Genomic DNA, 17815 nt, shown 5'->3' with positions numbered 1-17815 from the left:
GACAGCCAATCCTGTTGTGCAGCTCATCAAACATATGGGGTGGTGCTGTCAAATACAGTGGTTAAAGGCATTCTCAACGTTTACCCTCAGCCCCTGCATTATTATCCTTGCAACTGAAATTTGATAAAAGTGGAGTGATACAATCACTAAGTTAAATGCACTTAGGTCTTCAAATTGTAGGTCAGTGTTTTCTCCATGGGCCCCATGGCTAACAACCATATAAATGACAAAAACACTGTTGCACACAGTATTCTGTGTGAATACACAGCATTAAAGCATCTTATTGTCAAGGTTTAAAACAGAGGACCCAGTATTCAAGGCAAGACAGGTAGTGGGATTACTTAAAAAAGGCAGATTTGCAGTGGCTTGGGGTCTAGGGCACTAACCTCTGCAGGAGAGAAACACAGGTTAGTGTCATGATCTGCCCTGATAGCTGGCCTTAATTGTTCATTTCACTCATCTGCCTAACTCTGCCTGGTCTCTGATTATCAATGATCTCACCCAACTGCATCTCTTCCTTTATATTTGGCTGAGTTCCAGCTATCGGGGCCAGATCATTGTTTTTTGCGGTTTGTTTATTCCCTGTTAGATGTCTTTAGGTTCTGTTTTCATACATTTAGTTAGTCCAAGGTTCATGTCCCCGTTTCAGTGAGGAGATTATTCTGGAGCACAGTGTCTTAACGCTGGTTGATTCCCTAACCAGTGGTGAGAGCGTTTCAGCGTTTTCTAGTGATTCTAGTTTCCTGATTCTGTTCCCTCTCACCCATTAGCCCCGTCTGTACCTGTCTTATCTGTTCGCCTGAATCTCCTTTGGACTGCTGCTGGATTCTGCCTGTCTGTTTCTGTCTGAGCTGGTTGCTCGAGGCATAATACTCTGAACCTGCTTTCATGCTCTGAGGATTCCTGGAAGCCTTGATCCCTCTGTGCCTGTTTCGGTCGGAACCTCTGATTGAGTAGAGAACTCCTGGATCCCTGAACTGTTTTTTTCCTGATCTGTTCTCCCTTGACCTGGATCAGCTTCTTGCGTGTTCTCTGGGGCTGCAGCATGGGGGACACGCTGGGAGACTGAGGGCCACATCTCATTGGCAGTGCATTGGCTGATCCTGCCTATCATTGAGGAAGGACTGATCTGTTAAACCAGGTAAGTGACTAACTCTGATCATCTTCTCCTGTCAGATTCACTTTAGTGAACTCAGTCTAAGACAGCTGAGGATCTAAGCCACTCCTCCAATCAGAGGGACACTGAGAAGGGGATGGTTTGGACAATTCTATGGTCACCTGACTACAAATGGGCACAAAATATAGTTCAAAGTGAATAAGAAGATATCAAATATAATACAGCATGATTGTGTATTTCATTGTAAGAGCAGATTTTATGCAATCTTTTTTGGGGAGTTGAATGTTCCCAGTTCCAGACCAACAAGTAAACATCCATATTTGCCAAGAACCCCCTTTATTTGTGTGAAATGGTTTGTTCCCACTTTAGCTGAGCTTGATCATGCTGCCTAAGTTAAAGTTTTCATAAATAAAGATAAAGACAATAAAAGGGTGCCAATGTTTCACACACGATCAGTTAAAGAGAAGTGGTTAGATTATAGTTTGATTATAAACTGTTTGGTTTAATGTGAAGTAACAGAGTAGTTAGCCACAGGTTAGGTTTGGTCTGCTTTTTAAATATTGAGGAGAGATATTCATAGTGTAACAGTCTGCAGATGTCTTACCCATTACTCCTCCCTGGGCCACACTGTATTGACATACCAGCATCATTGCAAGGAAACTTTAGGAATTTTTCCAAATATATTTGGTAGTAATGATTTCAATTGAAAACTATTAAATACTAATACATAAAAAAAGGTTCCTGTCTGGACTACAGGCTGGACAGTTGGAAACAGGAAGTAACCTACCTCAACTTATAAGTACATTTCCAAGAAGTAAATAAAGTTGATGAAGAGGCTACATACGTTCGGAGTAAATGATCATAAATGACTTTTGGTTTAAAAATGATAGAACAGGAGGTAAAATATACAAGTTATGCACAAAGTGTGATATCTATGACTTAATATAAAAATATCACAAATTACATAATTAAAAAAGTTACAAATTCAGGCAGGTTTATCTGCTTTAATGCTTCTATGCTCATTTATACATACATATTTATACATACATATTTATACAATCATTTTGCATAAATACATGTTTACATTTTCAGTAACAATTAACTGCTGCACTCACAGATAAGTATGCATTTACTATTGTACTATTTTATGTTTTAAAATGGTTTTTGGCATGAGCTCGCTTTTAAAATGAAATAAATGTTCCTCCCAAAATCATATAAAATATTATTCTAACAAAATTACGGCCCCTTCACATGTACAGATGTTTCTAGACCATGAGTTCCCAAGTCCAGTTGTCTCGAGTCTTGCAGGTTGGTAGCTGTCGACGACTGGACTTGGTTACTCCTGCTTGGGGCAATAATAAATCAGCAGAAAACATAAAAAAAAAAAAAAAAAGTCGGGCAGCGTTTAAAGCATCACAGTATGACATTAGGTTAGTTTACCTTAAGGGTTTAGTTTCACAGAAATACACTGATAAGGCACAAAAGGTTCAGGGTTATTAAAAAAAGGATTATAAGGCCTAAATGATTTGCAAGAGTAAATAAAGACATAGATATGAAATCAATTCAACAATAAAGCTAGCTTCCATCGTCTGATGCAGGAGAACCAGCCTATGAATATTTTAGTAAAATTTTCATTTCATCCTATATCAGGAAGCATTAACAATGCTTAGTTTTTGTATTTCCTGTGTCTGACGTTGCAGATCACTCCACTCTTGGGCCTCAGGGTGCCAGTGTCCTCGATGTCAAAGGTCTGTCCAGGGACGAGGCTGAAATCAAACCTGTGCAGAAGCTTTGCCATCACCACTTTGGCTTCCATCTGAAAACACATAAGGAATGTTTAAGTTTGTTCTGTGGTTTTCTGTTTACATTTAGAGACCAAAAATGTTTTGTTTTTTTTATCTATCAAGCAGTTTTTAAAAAACACATGAAGCAAAAACTTTGAAAAAAGCTGTAAAAAAAAAAACTGAATTTTCTTCTACGGTCCACCCACCTGAGCAAAGTTCTTTCCCAGGCAGGACCGCGGACCGAGGCTAAAGGGATAGTAGCAGTAGTAGGGCCTTGTTAAACAGAAGAAGAGAAAAGAAATTTCATATTTTCATTTTCTTTCTCATTCACTGAGGATGTGCAAAGCCACAAGTTTTATGTTTTGATTGCGCTTTACTTACCTGGGTGCATCTGGGTGAAATCTGTCTGGATCAAATTTCAGAGGATCCTTAAAGAACTTTTCCATCCTTCCAGTAGCAAAGCTGCTAAACTGAAAATTAGAGTAATATGTCAATGTTAAGAGAAAAAAGTTGCATAAGAGCTAAACTGAATAAGTAGTCACACTGTGGTAGAAAGGGTATCCATAATGGGTTGGTAAACACAAATTGGGTTAAATTATATGCCCAGATGTATTTCATATCCTAATATATCAGACAGGTGCTTGCAGTTTTAACAGCATCAGACATATTGTGAGGCAGAGACTCACCATGCAGGTAAATCCTCCAGGCAGGTGGATGCCGTCGATCTCCATGTCTCCATGAACGTCCCGAGATGTGCCAGGAGCAGTCGGGTAGATTCTCAGTGTCTCTTTCAGCACCTGTGGGATGAGATTAATTTGACGCTTCAATATTGAATATTGTTTAATTAAAACACAGAGCAGATGTTCAGATAGACATGGCTAAAAGAAAGTGACAGTCCTTTGAACAATAAAAAGAGAAATATCCATAAAGGAAAAGCCTAAACTACCTGGGAGAGGTAAATTAGCTTCCCGAGGTCATCATAGCTTATTTCCTGTTTCATCCCAATGACATCATCCACTTCATTTGTCACTCTGAAAAACATAAAAAATTGCATAAAAACTACAGTTCAGCCAGTACATTACAAACCTTTATAACCCGACTAATTATTCATCCTTACTTAGCCAATATTTCAGGATGTCTTGCAAGTTCCATGATGCAAAACGCCAGCTGATTGGCTGTTGTTTCTTGACCTTAAGTGATTGTAAGGGAAGACAACACAAGTCAAAAGCTCTCATTTTCCATCACATTTTTTTAATTTATATTTTCCACTTCATCCAAAAAAAAAAACCCTCCCAAATAAAATTACCTGCAATGAAGAATGTCACAAAGTTGTCCAACATGAGTTCTTCATCCTCTGCAGTCATGATTTCCTCTATAATAACGAAAAATACCCAGAATAATCAGATGTCAAAATACGCTTTTAAGAACTTCATAGATTTAAGGAAAAGATAAAAGCAAAATCTTTCATAAATAGGTGTTTAACGCAGATAGGAAAAACTGACGGACACATACATCCGAGGAAGGCTTTGAAAGATTGATAGGTGCAGGAGGGATGAGGAAGGTGTAAAAGATGATGTATTGTTTCAAGATCACTAATGAGAAAATGATGCAAGGGACAGGATGGAGGAGAGGCAGAAGGAGTTAACGTCTCATCCTTAATCGAGGGGATCACAACCTGTGGAAGAAGTTTTAATGATCTGCGTGAGGATGTCCTTTGGGACATCTTCTCCGTTTTGCATGGCTGCCTTTCTGTCATGGATCCACAGAGCTCCAGTTGTTCGCAGCAGGCGACAGGCTTCCCTCACCTCGTTGATGAACGGCCAGTTCTTTGGATTGAACTGGAACAGCAGAGTTAGTTTCACATGGATGTTAGGAAGGCCTTGGTTTGCAAAAGGTTAATTTGAAACAATTCGAAAAAGTTACCCGAAATGAAGAGTCTCTGACATGATATACCATCCCTTTTAGACAAGCTTCAATGGCTTTTGGGAAAGGTGATTTGTTGGACAAGAGATCTAAATCCACACCAAATGCAACCTAGAATTATTGAAATAAGACAGATTTACAAAGACTATTATAATTAGAACTTTTCAAGTTGAAGGAGGGGAAATAATAGACGACACCTTAGCAATGACATCAAGTGTGACACCGTTGACAAGCTGAAGCATGTTCGCTTCCGTGTTGTTATCAGCCAGCTCAGAGAGCTTGTCCATCAGTTTCTCTGCTCTCTCATTGAAGGTCCCCATTAGACCTCTCAAATACCTAATGGGGAAAAAAAAAAAGATTTTGGAGGATGAAATGTCACACCCAGAAGAAACCAGAAGAGCCTCATAGTTCTTTAACTAGTCAGGGCTACACGCTAAAACTGGAGAGATTTGTCATACTGTTCAAGTCATTTCTGAATGACAAAGAGAGACAGACTAACTTACAAGCTGCTGAAAGCAGGGTCCATAATCCGCCGCTGTTTGTACCACACCTCATGATCTCTTGCAGTGACCAGACCATTGCCTAAAAACCTTAGAAGGAGGCAGGGGAGAGTTAAACTGACATTCAACACAGACTGACCAACTTCATTTATCTCCACTCTACCTCCAGTTTCAGACCTGGGGGGAAAACAGCTCTATTCTTTACTCCTGTTCATTCATATCAAAATTAAGTTCTATGTGTCCTGCCAAGGTCTGAGCACCAAAGACAATGTAATTGTATCAATAAATTTCTCCAAATTGTCTTTCTTCTTTGTGTGAGTTTTTCAGATGGAAATCAAAGTTTACAGCTAAATCAAACTTAAGAGCAGTGGCGGCTGGCCAATAGAGGGCGCTAGGGCACAGCCCCACATACCCAATGACCTTGATTTAGACATTAAAAAAATAAAAGTGAAATTATAAAATCACCAGGCACGTGCAGAGGGGGGGGCTAAGGGGGCTTGAGCACCTGCCCCTTTTGCTCCATGATCCCAATGTGCCCTTTTGGTCTTTTTTTTTTTTTTTCTTTTTTTTTGCTTTATCTTAATTTTTTTTATTTGACACATGTACTGAAACTATTATTATTATTATCTTTTTTCTTTTTGGCAAGAAAAACAATACAATAAGCCCTCCGGTCACATTGTTACCTTTGACCTTTTGCCGGTGCCGCACAGTCAGATAAGGCGGCTAACTGCGGAGCTAAAGGTAGCGAACATTCCACATTACACTGTGGCCGCTGCTCATTTGGCCCTAAGCAAGATCAACCATGATCGGACGGATGGCTATGTCTTCAGTCTGCACCGCCTCTCCAATGTCAACCTGAATAGAGATGTAAGTGAAACCAAATGAGCCCCATGGATGATGCAGTATTGTTTGATCTAAAACACTGTTTACTCAGTGCTTTTAGTCTTTTACATTGAAAATTATGTTTTTTAATTCACAAAAAACTGTTCTGTAATGAAAACAGAACAGTTTTTTTTGTGAATTAAAAAACATAATTTTTTGTGAAAATACTGGAGTAGGCTTGCTACTTGTCAGACAACGGAAAACTTTGAACGTTGTATAATTTCTCTACTTTAGCAAAGAGTAGCGGTTTAAACGGAGGAAAGTATAGGACGCGGCGCGCCTTTCTCTGAAGAACTACTGAGCGGGAGGAGACAGCCAGGTGAGGAAAAGCTGTTCTTATCTATCGATTCAGTATTTTTATCATACAGACATTAGGCTGTTGTTCTTGTGTTTCCCTTAGCTTTGATTGTATGTCTCACAATTTTGTCATTTATCATTGTTCATTAAACTCTGAAAGCTATGTGACTTTGTTAATATTCTGTCCTAAAATGCGATAAGATGTGCCCTTTTTTTTTTTTTTTTGAGCACCTGCCCCTTTAGTGGTCTCTGCACGGCCCTGAAAATCACAGTATTTCAAAATATATTTATATATTTTTGGATGTGCAATAATTATTTAATTTTTATTGACAAGTAAAGCTGTTTCATTCGTCTTCGGATTGTTGACATATTTCCTCCTTTGGGCGCAAAAATCTTTGGCCATTGACTCTCGTTAAACGTTGTACATGCGCAGTCGATAAAATATTGTAATTTTTCCTTTAAAACCATAAAACCTATACCTTTCACTTTACATTTTGGCACTACTTTGATAGCAGTAGTAATGTGCACTAAAGATCCCATTGATTTCCCACATAAATACATGCATTAAAATAAACAAGATTTTTAATCATCAAGTTAAACCAATTTGACAACAATTTACTTTCTTTCGTTTAAAAGAGAGACGAATCAAGTGATAAACTACCTTTGACCAAACAGGTTAAAAAGTCGTTTGTAGAGCATTAGATCCTTTGGATAGTTAGGTGACATCAATATTTCCTGAAAATAGAGATCAGTAAAGATTAAACATATGATTTCCAACCCACACATGGTCAGATACCAAAGTAGTAGGCTACATGTGCAGTTTTGGTAATGTTTACCTTAGTAGCTTCTGGACAGGTCACACCCATTATAACGTAATGTAGGACATTAATTCTGTAAACAGGCCCATAAGTCTCGGACCTATAAACCACAGAATATAATGTAAGTTTTAATAGAAGAAATACAACTCTTGGAATAAAACCAGGAAAACAGTGCTCAAAGTGTAGAAATGTGAAGGTAGGATATCGAAACAAGCATGCAGACGGATAAAACTCAGCGGGGTATTCTTCATTTTACTTTTAATTATCCACAAATAGTATCACAGGTTTAGTTAATCTTACCACTCCAGGAATTTGTCGTAGATAAGTCCGTCATTTTTCATAACCCTGAGGAATGTCGGAGAGTGTCCCAAGAAGAAACTTTGAGGAAAAAAGACAAATGACAGAGGCCATTTATGCTGTTATTTTAACTCTCTAAGCTGAACATTTTTACGAATCAGGTTTACCTGTCTCTCGGTGGCCCTGGAATGTGGTCATATTTCAGATGAATATACTTGATATAAAAGCAGTAACCGACAAATATAATAAAAAGAAAAACGCACAGCCAGGTCAGAGCTTTAGCGCAAGTGGTGAAAAAAACATCCAACAACGCCATTTCACTGGCAATCAGTCAACTCGAAGTGATCCCGATCAATATTTCCGTACTTGTTCAACGACCGTCGGCATTATATAACACGTCTCTTTCAAGATTCAATTTCTACGGTTGGTCGCTGTTTGTGCGTGTTCGGCTCCATAGCTCAGTGGTTAGAGCACTGGTCTTGTAAACCAGGGGTCGCGAGTTCGATCCTCGCTGGGGCCTGAATTGGAATTCCCTTTTCTTCAGTTATTTTTTTTTTTAGTGGAGAACAAACATTAGTTGCCACAGTACTACCAAATTACAGCTTTGACTTAAGAATAACTTACAATAATTGTTGGTACGCAATGAGGTTTAGCAGTTTTGCATTCCTTCTTGACAACAAATCTACTATATGTCACAATTCAAATGCCCTAAATTGATTTATGAATGATCCTAATCAACTAAGATATATTTATTGATCAAAAATACCAGTTTGATATAATTGTGACTATAGTGAGTGTAGGATGAATGGCATCTGATGGCTCCATTCGAGAGCTCATTTTATGAACTATGCAGCCCAAATTATGAAACACCGCCACCTTGTGGTTACATCTAGCACATTCACCTGTATTTTCGAGTTGCTTCTTTACTAATTTTTTGCTTTCTAGTCAATGTTATTTATTAAGATATTTGACATTTAAAATGCCATTTAGATATTTGGAAATTAGACTAGTACAAAAGTAATTGCAGAGATCTTGAAAGTGATTAGTAACAATAAAACTTTTAGCACTTTTACACTGTGGTTTGACCAAATGCAGGCTGATCCACTTTTATTATTATTATTATTATTATTATTATTATTATTATTATTATTATTATTATTATTATTATTAATAAAATGTACTGTAGTTGTTTTAACAAATTAATCACGTAGAGTTTTAGAGATATTTTCTGTTAAAACGGCCTGCCAGCGTCAGCCAAGCCATGCGAAGCACTTTTAACACTTCTATCCTGTTTTTAGTCGCTGTGTGAGAGTCGGAATTTAGAAAATACTAAATGTTCGCATCATGTTTTGAGCTGCCTTCAGTTACTGCTCTTTGAATACCCCGTACCCTACTGCCCAGCTCTTTTATGATAACCATTAATAAATGCGTGCTACTTACCTTTAAATCAATTTTGTTTTCAATTGTAAAAAACATTTGTTTGTGCTTATTGTTTGTGACAGACAGAGCAGTACATTAAAACGGAAATAAAACTGAAAAATCCGACAGAACGAAAAATTTTGAACGTATCACGAATCTAACGCGTCAGGAGGGCGAGCAGTCGACCCAAGAGGCGCGTGTTCGAATCCCACTTCTGACAATAGCCTTCATTTAGCTTGGGTGCCTTTTTTTTTCCTATAGCTATTTTTGTGTCACGTATATATACTTCTGAAACAAGTTTGCCTTTTGTTAAGTGTTTTTTTTTCAAGGGGGAACAGAAAAAAAGAGTGAAACAAAAAAATAAAAAATAAGAAAGAAAAAGTTTATTGTTTGACATTCATAGAAGCAACGTATCAAAGCAGATTTAGCAGATTTAAACTGTGACCCTATCTCAGTATGATTGAAATTAAAAGCATCTGAAATCATCTACAGAATAAAACTGTAAATATGAAAAATTTAATTGGTCCAGGGGAGCAAGAAAGGGCCATAAACGTTGCCAGGACAAGTTCTGCAGAAGCACTGGTTCCTGTCTAGAACCGCTAATGAATGATCATCACGTAGACTTGATGATCCCACTTTATCTAGAATATCTCAAAGTAATACGCAAGAAAGAGTTTTGTCAAATAACTGCATGGTTAATGCTTAAACTTCCATAAAGATACATTTTTGCAATGTCTAGAAAGGTTGCAGCACAGGCCATAAAGGGAAATCCACTATGTAAAATAGGTTTAATGGCTAAAAAACAGTTAACTATTGAAATCATATATTTTTATAAGACATTTGTGATGATTTTATAATTTATTAAAAAACATTAACAAAAAACCCATGGCAGTGAAGCCAGTACAGTAACCTGTTATTGGTATAACTTAAAAGCATGTAGATAATTAGTATATCTTCTGTAAGTTATTGTATAACTTTTTATCTTATCTTATAAGATAAAATAAATCCTGCTCCCTATACAATCGAGTTGCAGTCTCCTTGAGAGGCGCAGATTCGAATCCCACTTCTGCCAAGCTTGATGTGTGTTCATTGACCCTAAATATTTTTTATGAAGGTAACCATTCGCACCAAGTGTGTCAGAACTAGATGCAGCTTCTACACAACATTTACACTTTGGCTGATATTGGTTACGACGCAGCGGAAAATTTGCTCTTTTAAGTTTTTATCCTTCACTAAACTTTTCTGTTTATTATCCCACCCAAAAAAAAAACACTTTAAAAAGAAATGGTATTGCTAAACAGACCGTACAACTGCATAAAGTCATGAGCTTTATGCATAATTCCCCTCCTGCTTATAACTCAGCTGGTGAAGCTTTGAGACGGTTATAATTCATACAATTGCACACATCTCCAAGGAAAGCTGGAAAACGCAATAATTGTCTGAGTCAGCGCCAGGGATTTACAGAAGAAATATAGAGGGAGGAAATGGACCAGATGATGAAATTAAAAAACATTTTTTTCTTTTTTCCAAAAGCTTGCTTATGTGAAGAAAAGTTAACTGATTTCCCCTTTTGTGTGTCACTGTAGATTGCAACCTCATTATAATGTAGAGCTTTATTTTTGTGGGAGCATATTTCTTAACCGTATACCTTTTCAAATCTCCATTTACTTGATTTTGTTAATCAAAGTGTTTGCATGTGTTCTGATCTAACAAACCCATAAAAACGTTAAACAGTGTCAAATATGACTCACAGAGCCTGCTGATCTATGTGTTTTACTTCAATGGACACTTGTACACACAATTAAAGATGTTTTACTCTGGAAATCATGCTTTTGATTTTGTTTTATTTTAGTTTTTGCTGAAGATCCAAATATAATGTGAAATGAAATACAGGGTTTTAGTTTGGGGCTTATCCATTGAGCCATAGTCATAAGTGGGGAGTGTTGGCCTAGTGGTTAGAGCAGTGCGCTTGTCCTCTGAGAAGGTTGCAAGAACCCGATCTGATCCCCACTGCCTGCACTATGGGTCCCTGAGCAAGACCCTTAACCCCACACTGCTCCCCAATGGGATGGGCTAAATGCACAGGTGATAAATAACTATTAATATCGTAACTGGATGTTTATGGCTAGGACTGAGTTGAATTTGTTTTTCACATTTTTCTGTTAACATTCATACAAATTGCATTATTCCAAATTTTAACAATAAAATTACTAGTTAATAGAAATACATGATTTGAGGCTTTTTTAATAAGCTCCAGGACACATCCTTTAATTAAAGTGTGATGTATGTACCAAAACTGACCAGAAGGTGGCAGTGTTCTATCCTCCCTCTGATGTCCTCTCATTGAACTGGCTGGAAGAAAACTACTCAGAGTAGACAAGATCATAATGTGCTCTCTTTAAAAGTGCACCTGTGTGTTGTGCTGAGGCCTTTGCTCCCCCCCATTTCCTGCAAAACAAGATGATTATTCATTTTGATTTTAAGGCAAGATATGAAGATTCCTTTGTTGACCTTAAGCACCACTTTCTTCCAGTTTTGTTCCCCTGGATTCAGCCTCCACTTTTATGGTTGTCTCATACCTCCATGTGTTGTTCGCAATAACTTTTAAGCTTGTCTGCATTCTTATCTTAAAAAGATGCAGCAATCATATTTCTGGTCCAGGGTCTTGGCTCCATTTAAGCACTGGAGGCTAGGGTGGCTGTTTGATGTTGTTATGACTGGCTGGCTGCCGGCTAAGAACTGACTGGATCTGCAGGCTGCCCTCCTCCCCCCTCATGGTAAAAGGTATTGTGCTGGTCTTTACTTTTGATTATATTATCAACAGAAAGCAAAAGTCTGAGAAAATTAAGATTCCCTCTGGACACGAGTAAACAAACAAAAGTTTGTAGAGTCGGATTCATCCAAAGAATTCAAGTTATTCAGACTTCTGGAAGGATATTGGTGTCCAGTGTCGACTGTTAGTGTAATCATCCTCAGAGTTGGTCTTGTTTGATGAAAACAAAAATGTCTGGGCTTCAGGTGGAGGCAATATTACTTTTTTACTTTATTTTTTGCAGTTTTTGTTGGTTGTCCTGCAGGTAGGCTAACCTCTGCCTCAACTTTAAGTACTGACAGCTTTCAAAAAGCCTTTCTTCTAGGCTGCATCCATTAACGCATTACTTTTGGGGAGCTTTGGTTAGGAGCTACCTATCCCACACCATGATGACACCACCAAACCCTTTAGCGTGGAGGTGGTGTGTTTGAGTTCACGTCCATTGTTCATTTTATACCAACATAATTCTCCTTTGACCTGAACAATCCCGTACACATGTTTATGCTTAGATTACCACATGCTTTCACCTCCTTCTCTGATTAATTATCTCCTTTCCGAGCTCATATGTGTAGAACAAACCATGCCTGTAGCTCTTTATTGGTGGCACGCTCTTCGTTTATGGATGGAATAAACAAAGATGTTCAAAGTGCAGGAAATTGTTTTATAACTTGGCCCTTCTTCAAACGTCTCCACAACTCTCTCTCTTACCATCTACTGTGTTCTTGCTGTTCGTTAGGCTGATTATTCACTAACATTCTCTGAAAACCTGTTCTAAGCCCTGAAAGAGCAGCTAAATTCATACAGAAAACAAAAGTGGATTGTAAATACAAACTTAATTATTTTTCTAATTAGTTTCACTGCTCTTTTTTTAGGGGTATCAGGGTTCAGGGGGGGCTTAACAAAGTGCAAAATAAAAATAAAACATCAGAATCACAAATCCAGTATTGCCTAAAATCACAGTTAAATATTCTGAAGGCTATGATTGTAATGTGAGAAAACCTGAAAAAGGTTGAAGGGCTCAGTCACTTTGTAAGCACCTTATAGATATTGGTTATCAGAATTTGTTAGTTGGTCCTGGTGTAAATTCACCAGGGGTTTAGTTACTTTGTTTTTGTTTTAGTTTTTTATTGAAGGGAATTAGTGAATACCCTACTCCCAACTAAAGATCCATTTCAAAAACAGTATAACTGCATTATTCATATCATTCATCTTCCAAAACGAATTCATCAACAACAAAAAAGTCAGAACTTTAAGATTTATTTGTTATTTTATTGTTGCTACAATCAATTTGCAAATTAATCTTATTTACTATTGTAAAGCCTGGTTAACTTCCATCATCAGATGCCAAACTTACAAACAAAGGGTTCAATATTTGGGTAGCATCCATTAATAAACTTGAGCCCCCTGTGCTGTAGCCGATTACCTTTCGGTGGAGGCGGTGTGATGGTAAGGGATGGCATCCCCTTCCTTGGAAAAATCCAGCCTTAATATTATTGGAAGAAAATTTTCAAAAGAATTCAGCAATTTCTTTATTGTCATCCTCCGGGAGAGAGTTTTTTTTATCATCTCAATATCTTTCAGTTTAACCTACACATGCAGATGACCAACAAATGGAACAATTCGGGTGAATTTTAAGGTCATTTACCAACAAAAATTCTTAAAATAAAGAAAAACTACTTAGTTTCTTTGGCTTAGTGAGTCATCAGTGCTATTTCCTCCTTCTGCCATGATCTTACTACCATTGCTATGGGTATTATTTATCATCAAGGAAAGAAAAAAAAACACTCCTTAACAGGGATTGGTATGGGGCGCCCAATGTAGAAAATGAAAAATAGAATTCCACTTTCAAATATTCATGGGCAAAATGCTACATACAAATTGATAAATATTATATTTTAATGTATATGTTAAAACTATTTGTACAAAACGTATCTATAAATATATATCAATAAATAACTTAAAAATCTGTAATTATCTTAAATCTGAAATATATATACTACAATCTTTAGAAGATATGACCATTTTCAGATTATGCTCACACCCACGGCATACAGCCGAGCCACTGAGAGGAGAAGATCGGTTGGGTCCTTCTTGAAATGCCTCCTCTTCTTATTGGTCTTTATACATGCTAGGGCTGTGGACACCAGTTGAGCCTTTAAAAGAATGTAGATAAGTAGTATATCTTCTAAAGAATAAAGTGGGAGATTTAGATTTAAGATTTTTATTTGTATTCAAGTTTTACAGTAAATATATATATTTAAATTTAAATGTAATATATATAATAAAGGTATAGAGGGTGATCTTTTATTTCCAGGTGGATCATCTAAATAATTGGTCCTCCTAATTGTCAATCATTCTGGTGATATGTTTACGTAAGGCCGTCCTACATGCTCGTCCCATTAGCTATCTTTTTGTGAGCATGTGCACCTTTAGCCGTATATGTGTGGTGAGTCATATATCTTTTAAAATGTCTATGAAGTGAGAAGAAAAGAAAGGCCCCAGAAGAGGCAGATATATCTCAGATTGCTTTACACGGAGAACTCTCCTCGCAAATCATTATGGGATTTGCTGTCACTACTCTACATTGGCGACTAATAACAAAGATGGTGCAGGCACCGCGTAGTGGAGGAGGAGTTACGTGACCAATGGGGAAGTAATCATCTGTTTTCGCTATGAAGCCGACTATATAGTCCCCGCTCTATATATTGATTGAGGAATTTAGGAGTTAGAGCAAAAGTTCGAACCGAGTAAGCTTGTATGACTTATGCAAACAGCAACTTTTAAACAGAGCGTGCACAAGGAGAAATGGGCTCGTGCATGCTATTGCACGCGTTTAATAGGTTGTTCCCGCTTGGGAGCATGTTACGACAGAGTATTAGGGCCAGGCTAGAGATTTTTTTTCTTCTATTTCGAGAATAAAGTCATAACATTAAAAGAATAAAGTCGTAAAATTAAGAGGATAAAGTCGCAACGACAATAGTCATAAAATTACGAGGATAAAGTGGTAAAATCACAAGGATAAAGTTGTACTATTACAAGAAAAATGTCACAAAGAGAATAGTCCTAAAATTATTAGAATAAAGTTATAATATTAAAAGAATAAAGTTGTAAATTACGAGAAACAACTTTATTCTTGTAATGTTACGACTTTATTCTCGTAATGTTATGACTTTATTCTTGTAGTTTTACGACTTTATTCATGTAATGTTAAGACTATTCTCGTAATTTTACGACTTTATTCTTGTAATATTATAACTTTATTCTTGTAATGTTACGACTTTATTCTTGTAATATTGTAACTTTATTCTCGGAATGTTATGACTTTATTCTCGTAATTTTATGACTTTATTCATGTAATGTTACGACTTTATTCATGTAATGTTACGACTTTATTCTTGTAATTTTATGACTTTATTCTCATAATATTACGACTTTATTCTTGTAATGTTACAACTTTATTCTCTTAATTTTATGACTTTATTCTCGTAATTTTCCAACTTTATTCTCATAATGTTACAACTTTATTCTCGAAAAAATTCTCTAGCCTGGCCCTAACACTCAGTCGTGGCGGGTACAGGTTTGTACATGTCCATTTTTTTTTAAAGAAGAAAGGGCAGCTCTCTTAAAAAATCCCGAAAATCCTCCACAATACCTTTGAGATTTAACATATTTACATTCAAGATTATAAATTTATTATTAGCTGTAACATTTAGATTTAAGATAAATATACATTTACAAATTTAAATTTAACTATGAAATTTTGATATAAGATTTCAGACATATATTTAATTTCAAGAATTAAATATAAGCTAAAGATTTTGATATGGATTTAACTTTTAACATTTAAATTCAAGACAAATATTTGGATTTAGTTTTAAGACTTAGATTAAATACTTTTATTTCAGATTTTATATTTGTATTTGATTTAACATTTAGACTCAAGATGTATATTTAGATTCTAGATTTAGGCTATATGTTTTAATTTAGATGTAAAATTGTAGATTAAGAAATATATTTAGATTCAAAATTTAGATATGACATATAGATTCAATATAGATTTAAAGATTTAGATAGGATATATATAAATATGTGTTTACCATATACCGGTATATTAAGCGTTAATGTTCCTAAATGTTAAATAAAAAAGTTTTTTATAAGAGAAACTTGGCAGTCAAATTGATTTTGTTAACTTTTTTCATTTGGCACCCCATAAATTATGGACAGTGGTAATCTTTTCTTTCAGATGATCTCTTCCACAAAAGCTGCATTTTCAGGTTTAGTGTTGCTGATCATCTCAGAACAAGGCCTTCCTCTGTGTGAAGCCGGCTAAGGAATGGGATAATTCAAGCTCCAGATAATCCATAAGGCCCTTTGGCATTCCCATATAGGTAGAGCTGCTAAAACACACACATGAATCTGCTCCTGTGTGCAGACGTTCAAATGGTTGTGTGTGTTTTCAGGTCGCTGTGTGAGTGTGTCCATAATGGCTGCTTTCCATTACTTCAATAAACCTTTGCAGGTCAGTGTTGGATTTTATTTGTTTGTGGAACGTTACTCGACATGCAAGCGCTCACCATTGGGGGTTGGGGTCGCAGCAGCATGCAATAGGAGCAGGGAGGCAGTGTGAGGGCCGTGCTGTTTGCAGGTCAGCCAGCCACAGCGCACCCAGAGGAAATCTCATGTTCCTGCCAGCCTACAAAAGTAAACATATCTGTAACCACCACAAGCTGGCACCAGGCCCGAGCCACTAGCGCTAAACTAAAGGGGTGAATCACATAGCTATTTAAAATGAGAACATAAGAAATTTTGACTCATTGCTCAGTTTTTTTCGACTTGTAATTTAACCAAACTCGTTCCTGCTAAACGTCTCCAAACTTCTACGAAACCGCGGCGTTCCTGCTAACTGAAAAAACACGCATGCCCTCCACAAGCTGTGAAAAAATAACACTTGTTTGCTTTTTGAACGCATCTGTCCGTAAAACTCCAGCTTCACTCAGTGTGTCAGATAGCATCTCTTAGCCATGGCGTTTCCAGACCCCCTCCTCTCTTTCATGTCCTTCACTCTCCTCTGTTTTTCCCTGTTCTGGCTTTCTCCCCTGTCTACACATCTGTGGTTATTTATCTGTTATTTTGTGGCAGAAATGTGGTCAGCATCTGTCTGGCTCTCCTTCATTGGGTGCTCATTTGTAGTCAACTTCAGAACCACACAGGGATCAAATATACTTGTTCATTTAGCAGCACAAGCTGCACAGGGACAGGTACATGGGCTCATATTAGGGTTTTACTTTTTATAAATTTAAATATCTCCTTATGGGTTAAAGTGAACAATAAGAGAAGGATGGATGTCATTACCGCCAAGAGGTAGAGCATCTGAAAATACTATTTGTGCAGCTTAAACCTATGGATTTGCATTACTCTGACCTTTAAGCTTATAATCTCAAGGTTATTTAATCCTCTAGAAAGAGTATTTCTTCAGACATGATTGAGGCAGGGATAGATCAACCTAGAAACCACATGAGTGGCAGCTGTAACTTAAAGCATAAAGGGGCTTTAGAGCTTTCTATAACAGCTGAACTTTGTCTGAGATGTTTAATTGAGCATTCAGAATTAGCCACATTTAAGTGTCATTTGTGAAAAATTTTCTCACTTTTTAAATCCCCACAAAAATCAACTACCTGCTCTGATGTGACTGTTTGTTTTGTGTTGGAAGTGTTTATTACTTGACAAATCAGCCTGTAAGGGAAATGCCTATACAGCTGATCGAATTAAGATGCATCCTAAGTCTCCAAATTTGCAAGAGGTCCTATTCTTTCCAGGATCTCTTGCCTGTGGAAAATGTAGCTTTAACATGAAAGATTACAGGGTCATTCTGATTACTCCTCATCAGTGTGGGCACTAAACCTCCAAACCTCAAACTGTTCTTTCACAGATTGCAAAGCCTTGCAGTTCCCATCAGTTTTACATAG

General features: G+C 37.0%; 1 protein-coding gene and 1 non-coding gene across 2 annotated transcripts; one reads left to right on the top strand and one right to left on the bottom strand.

Moving 5' to 3' along the window:
• Positions 1-2158: 2158 nt before the first annotated feature.
• Positions 2159-8015, bottom strand: LOC119784179 (cholesterol 24-hydroxylase-like). Its single transcript, XM_038286120.1, has 15 exons — positions 7786-8015; positions 7622-7699; positions 7340-7421; positions 7165-7238; positions 5328-5414; positions 5022-5160; positions 4825-4935; positions 4577-4739; positions 4208-4273; positions 4019-4091; positions 3848-3932; positions 3588-3698; positions 3283-3371; positions 3108-3174; positions 2159-2933 (listed from the first exon to the last, which is right to left on the bottom strand). The coding sequence occupies exons 1-15, from the start codon at positions 7932-7934 to the stop codon at positions 2784-2786; spliced, it is 1524 nt and encodes a 507-aa protein (XP_038142048.1). The 5' UTR covers positions 7935-8015; the 3' UTR covers positions 2159-2783.
• Positions 8016-8065: 50 nt separating this feature from the next.
• Positions 8066-8138, top strand: trnat-ugu. Its single transcript has one exon. It is a non-coding gene; the product is annotated as a tRNA-Thr (tRNA).
• Positions 8139-17815: the final 9677 nt, after the last annotated feature.

This window comes from Cyprinodon tularosa, unplaced genomic scaffold, assembly GCF_016077235.1.
Source record: "Cyprinodon tularosa strain WSP-4 unplaced genomic scaffold, ASM1607723v1 ctg22, whole genome shotgun sequence".
NCBI classification, from domain to species: domain Eukaryota; kingdom Metazoa; phylum Chordata; class Actinopteri; order Cyprinodontiformes; family Cyprinodontidae; genus Cyprinodon; species Cyprinodon tularosa.
The sequence above is the reverse complement of the archived record's forward strand: the minus strand, read 5'-3'. Positions and strand labels throughout refer to the sequence as shown.